General features: G+C 34.0%; 1 protein-coding gene across 1 annotated transcript in view; it reads right to left on the reverse strand.

The window, feature by feature from the left end:
• Positions 1–6,687, reverse strand: part of LOC111696728 (uncharacterized) — a 58,823-nt gene that overhangs the window by 6,751 nt on the left and 45,385 nt on the right. Inside the window, exons 2-3 of the mRNA XM_023466439.1 lie at positions 3,668–3,829; positions 3,116–3,265 (exon numbers count right to left, since the gene is read on the reverse strand). Of these exons, the coding sequence (XP_023322207.1) occupies positions 3,116–3,265; positions 3,668–3,829 (312 nt within the window). The remainder of the gene's footprint in view (positions 1–3,115; positions 3,266–3,667; positions 3,830–6,687) is intronic.

Genomic DNA, 6,687 nt, shown 5'->3' on the forward strand with positions numbered 1-6,687 from the left:
TTTAAAGGGAATGTATAGAAAACGTCCACACGTTGAATATTTAAAGGGAATGTATAAAAAACGTTCACAAGTTGAATATTTAAAGGGAATGTATAGAAAACGTCCACNGAAGGAAGGAAGGAAGGAAGGAAGGAAGGAAGGAAGGAAGGAAGGAAGGAAGGAAGGATATTATAATTATTCTGATGAATTGGAGTTCATTATACAATCATTACATCTTGATTGAGATTCGCCAAACTTGGTAAAGATATGATTATTTGAATCATATTGGATAGTATTGTACTCCTACAAATGGGAGCAGGAGAAGGGCAGGGGGGGGGGTAGAAAATATATAAAATAGAACCAGCATTTAACATTTATTGTTTCCCAAGGAATGACATGAGAACTGATGATTTAATTATAATTTCTAGATCTGAATTAGGTTGGATTAGCGCCCCAGGCAGGATTGAACAATTTAAACCAAGGATATAATTAGGAACTAAATATCAGTCAAAACAGATAATATTACAAGACGGAAAAAATACCCCCCTCCCCTCACTAAACAATAGAAAATATAATTCTTGACAATTTGTGATATATTCTTCTATCTTAGCAAATTAATGTCCTAGACTAAACTATGAACTCTGCTAGTTAAAACAGTCACAGTTTGAAATATTAAAGGTTTACACGATTAGGCTGCAAAGTTAATAGAATCAAAAACAAAAGTTTAACGAGAGTGATCAGCTTCTTTTTCTTTGAACTGGGATGAGATATTTATTTTAACGGCGGAATATGCGATCCTAAGAGAAATCCTAAATGGAGCAGAATGAGATCAAAAAAGGATTTTCATAAGCTTCCAAGTGTGGGCAATATTAGATCCTGAAAAGTGGCGAAATGAGATCCAAATAACAAAATTTGCCTCCTAGAAATTTTGATTTTAAATTTGGAAATCCAGCAGTTGAATTTCAGCAAATAACTAAATAAAACCTAACATCTAGGCCCTAGGGGGGTGGGGGATTATTTTTAAAAGCAGTGGTTTCGGGCCCAGATAAATGATCATAAAAATCATCGGTCTAATCTGGGAAATAAAATTAAATTTGTCGCGAAATAAAAAAAAAATGGAGTTCAGGCAAAAAGTTTGCTCAAGATTCATTATAGCCTTGAGGTAAGAATTGCACTATTTTAAATGATGTGTCTGGTCTGGTTTAAACACATCAGATAAAGGCCGGAAATACAATTTGACAATATCTCAAACCCCCGTGAAGGTGCGATAATTTTAGTGCGTGCGCGAAATTTTCAGTTCGTGCCGCAGAGACAAATCCAGAGGAGAAGTGCGCGCTAAAACAAATAAATTAAATTTTTAAAAACCAATTTTGACAGCTGACAAAAAAAATTTTTTTTTTCATAGGAAAAAAATAATAACTAATGGCTGATGGTAAAATTTTCAAAAATTCAAGGGAAAAGAATAAAAATTGATTATAAACTCTTATGGTTAAACAACTTTTTGTAAGATACTTCTATCCAAATATTCATTTATTTCCCGACAAGTCATTTATATTTGCCCAAAAACTCTACGATAGAACTTTCAGTATAATATTTCTTATTTTCCTACAACCCCCCCCCTTTACCTTTTCCTTCGCGTAATTGCAAAAATGTTTCTAAGATTGAGCTATTTACAAAATAATTTAAAGGGACCGTAAGCATAGTTTTAAGTGACCCTCCATGCTAAAATGGCAATTCTCGATCCCCAACGTTTCCCTTTAAACCTTAAAATCTAATCAAAAATGTGACAGAAATGGGCAAGTAAATTCTGATGGGAAACCATTATTGAAAATTTTCTGTTTTCAAAACTTTAAACATTGATATCTAATTCATGCTTTAAGAAGAATACAGTTGGACCCTAGAAAATGTGTGGTACCAGTGGCGTAAATAAGGGGGGTATTGGGATTACTTACCCCCCCCCCCTAGANCCCCCCCCTAGAATCTTTGGGACACAAACATCCCGGTTTAGTAACTTGATCTCCATTCTCCTGGTCCGATGAACATAAAACACTATTTGAGTTGATAAATTAATTTTGCCACTTAAAAATCTTTTACACCATTAAATATTAAATACACATCAAAATGTTTGATTTTATGGGTCTCCTCACTGTAGAACCGGAAAAGGAAACATGACTCCCGGGGAGTGGAAATTTAACATCAAAAATAATCACGACATAAATTTAAGAATAGCTACAATAAGATTTCATACAATTAGTACATTCTTACATTTTTAATGTGGTTCGACATCACCGAAAATCTGCGAAACGATCGAAACGAATTAGCATAGTTTTCCAATCCTACAGTGAAAAGCAGAAAACTATGGAATGAATGACGTCTTTGCTCCTCCTTTTAGTTAAGATTGTTTACGGATTTCGTAATTTGTGGCAGGTGAGGATAAAAATGTTAAAAAGTGTCACTTGAAGTTAAAATAACAATTTTATAAAATACATTTTCCTTAAACAGCTGATGAGGAAGAAAAAGAAAGCTGAAGAATGATTTCGCGGATTTTCTGATCCCAAGCTAATCTCTCTCTCATCGTTTGCTAAGCCGAGTTCGGGATCAAGATCTTTCAAGAATTTATTAAGTGCTCAAATTTCTCCCGCGTCATGCAACCAGTCCCCCCCCCGCAATTACGCAAATTTTGCGTAGTTAAAAGGCTAAAACATCACGAGGGTAGATGATTAAGGAAACCCGGCCTAGAAGCTAAGCACACAATAAGCAGTTGCGTCACAGGATGTAGAAAAGTTAAGAAAGATTAAAAATAATTGATGCTTCTTGATTCCCCAAGGCGTGGCTGTTAAAGAAGCTAACTGTAAATAGTTAAATAATCATGCTAAATCTTACAAATGTTTAGCGAAGAAAAAGTTGTCTCTACTAGCAAGCTATGTATGGATGTGTGCACCTAATGATAGTGGCACTATAGTTCAAGGGTTAAAGGTTAAGAATGCACTAGGGGTGAATAGTGTTTTCTTGTGGAAAATTTTGGTTTAAAAATACACATCTATTTTCTTATTTTTATTTTTCGAAAAAATTTTAGGATGTTTTAAATGAATGAGATTTCACAAGTTCTATATTTGATTGTGTGTACTCTTCCTACCTGTTTTGTTGTTGTTTTGTTGAGGTAGGGTGTGTGAGGGGGCGGGGCTGGACTGCCAGGGGGCGTGTCCACCCACCTCTCCGGGCAGGAGTATCCCTCGTTGTATCAGCTCCTCCTTACTCGTTCGAACCGATATCTTACGCTCTAAACCTGAACAAATTTTCTCAATTTTCAGTCATTTTGGTTTAATAAACGACTAGATGAAAAGCTCTTTAAGAACAAATCCAGAAACTAAGTTTGTTTAACTTCAATTTTCAAGGACAGTCACTTTTCAAAAATCTCATAAGTGAATGTCGTGGTAAAATTATGTGAAATCTCTCTTAATTTATTTATTTATTATGACGCGCCTACTGCCTTTAAAGGCACAAGAAACCAACCCAGCAGACTAATTCCACAATAATAACTTTTCAAATAGAAAATCATGAATATCTTTTTTGTTTTAGATCAGTCAAAGCTTTTAAGTATAAAATTGTAAACACGCCTAGCTGAAGTAATCTTAATTATTTTTTTTTTGTATTAAAAAGAAAATCTGAAGGCAAAGAAAAATCTTACTTTTGGACACAGCTTCGAATTTCTCGTTCTTACGCTTTTTCTTCCACTTCCAGGGTTTAAAGAGGCGGCCCAAGGCTTGGAGGCGGGATTTACGTGGCATGGGCGGGGATAAACTTCCACTCCCTAGAGAGTTGCTACGTGGTAGTCCATTGGCCTTCTTCCCTGAAAAAAAATATATTTAATGAAGATTTTTCATAAAAGATTTTTGATTAATGCTATTAATTTTACAAAAAGACTTTTCTTATACTTTATCAAGTTTTAATTAAGTTCTATTTTCTGTATTTTCTAATAAAACATGCATTTAATGAAATGCACAAGAGATATATTACTTTATTGCATCTGTACAATTTGTTCAATAAAATAGATCAGCACTTAATTTTAATGGCTGTTTAAAACCTGTTTCTGTGGTTTTAATTCATTATTTGACTTTCTCATATATGACTACAACTAAAAACTAAGAACGTTGTGCCTCTCTTTTATCTAGCTTTTCTTTTCGGGAGTTTTTCTTCAGAGCGGGAGTTTTAAAAGTTTTTTTCGTGCTTTTTTCTGACTCATTGCATGGTCCGATTTTGTTTAACCGTTATATGTTGTTGAATTTTAGAGAAACAAAACATGTCTCCTTTTATCCATGTGGGCAGTGTCCATGTTGTTGACTTATCTTTATTTGTATTGTTAAACCACCAGATAGAGGTAGATAGATAGTAAAGATAAATACTAACTTTAACAAAAAAATTTTTAACTTTTTCCTGGAGTTTAGATTAGTACTAGGAGAGAGATTAGATTGGTAGTGGGAGGGAGATAATATTGGTATTGGGAGAGATTAGATTGGTATTTGGAGAGAGATCAGATTGGTATTGGGAGGGAGATCAAATTAGGTTTGGATGAGAGATCAGATTGGTATTGGGAGGGAGATTAGAGGGAGATCAAATTGGTATTGGAAGATATATCAGATTGGTATTGGGTGAGAGATCAGATTGGTATTGGGAAAGAGATCAAATTGGTGTTGGGAGAGAGATCAGATTGGTATTGGGAGGGAGATTAGAGGGAGATCAAATTGGTATTGGAAGATATATCAGATTGGTATTTGGAGAGAGATCAGATTGGTATTGGGAGGGAGATCAAATTAGGTTTGGATGAGAGATCAGATTGGTATTGGGAGAGAGATAAAATTGGTGTTGGGAGAGAGATCAGATTGGTATTGGGAGGGAGATTAGAGGGAGATCAAATTGGTATTGGAAGATATATCAGATTGGTATTGGGTGAGAGATCAGATTGGTATTGGGAGAGAGATCAAATTGGCGTTGGGAGTTAGATCAGATTGGTATTGGGAGGGAGATTAGAGGGAGATCAAATTGGTATTGGAAGATATATCAGATTGGTATTGGGTGAGAGATCAGATTGGTATTGGGAGAGAGATCAAATTGGCGTTGGGAGTTAGATCAGATTGGTATTGGGAGGGAGATTAGATGGAGATCAAATTGGTGTTAGAAGATATATCAGATTGGTATTGGGTGAGAGATCAGATTGGTATTGGGAGAGATCAAATTGGCATTGGGAGAGAGATCAGATTGGTATTGGGAGGGAGATTAGAGGGAGATCAAATTGATGTTGGAAGAGAGATCAGATTGGTATTGGAAGAAAAAAAAATTTGAAGATTTTCTCCTTACCGAAAATATTTGAACCAGCAATCACCGTTTTTTGTGAACAGCAGGGATACACTCCATCAGAAATTTTACAGAAAACGGTCATTGTTTATGCATGAGGAAAGGGGAACTGTTTCATGGATGTGGGGGGGGGGGGGAGGAGACAACTTAGAAAAGGCCAGTTTTCTAACATGGTTGAATGTAGAATCTAAATGGATTGCAGTAAAGAGATTTAAATAGAATTTACATATATAAGTGGGTACGGATTAGACGGAGATAAAGCAAATGGATCGAGAAATAGAATTGAACAATTGATAAATATTTTGGGATTAAAAAAAAATGTACAAGATAGTAAAAAATAACTTCTTAATATGACGTATTATTTATAGAATTGTTTAGATAACTACATAGATATGTTAAAAAATGTTCATATAAAAATTTGACATAATTTTTGATACTTTATTCCAAAACATTTGTTAATATATTTATCCCTAAAACTCATTTAATTTCCCAAATTCAGCGAAGAAAACTCCGCGCAAACATACCTAAATTCTGGGGAAATGATTTTTCAAGAAAATATACACCCCTGGACGATAATCAGGATTACTTCTAAAATTCTCATTGTTCAAATGAATCAAATGAGAGTTATACAGATAGAAAGGAAGAGATGCATGACCAACAAAAAGGAGAAAATAAATTTAAAAGCGTATTTAAGATAAGCAAGTTGTACTACTTAGTTTTAACCGATTCAAATAAAAGATAGGAAGGATGGATAGAAAGATGGATAGAAAGATGGATATAAGTATGGATAGAAGGATGGATAGAAGGATGGATAGAAGGATGGATAGAAGGATGGATGAACGGTTGGATGGGTAGATATGAATTGATGAATGATTTTTCTATGCATATTTCTGTGCATATGAATTCTAATTTATGGGTAGTCTTTTACATTCAAATTTCTGAATTCCTGAATCGTTTAAATTCTATATATAACAGCCTACTAGCGATCAGGGATATGTATTGTATATTCAATAAGAAAAAGTAAAAACTGGCCTTAAACTCTTTATCTGTGCAACCTGATGGAATATAAACCTTTGATATTTTAACTTTAACAGTTTGTTCTGGTAGAATTCATAGTTTGAAATATCAAAAGTTTAGAGTTTGGGACGAGTTATAATTTATGAAAATTATGTTTCTAGCACACATTAAAAACATTATGATATCCTATACTAACTAGTATGTTTTTAGCACACAATAAAAACATTATGATATCCTATTCTAACTAGTATGTTTTTAGCACACATTAAAAACATTATGATATCCTATACTAACTAGTATGTTTTTAGCACACAATAAAAACATTATGATATCCTATAC

The sequence above is a fragment of the Eurytemora carolleeae genome, unplaced genomic scaffold (genome assembly GCF_000591075.1).
Source record: "Eurytemora carolleeae unplaced genomic scaffold, Eaff_2.0 scaffold55, whole genome shotgun sequence".
Lineage (NCBI taxonomy): Eukaryota > Metazoa > Arthropoda > Copepoda > Calanoida > Temoridae > Eurytemora > Eurytemora carolleeae.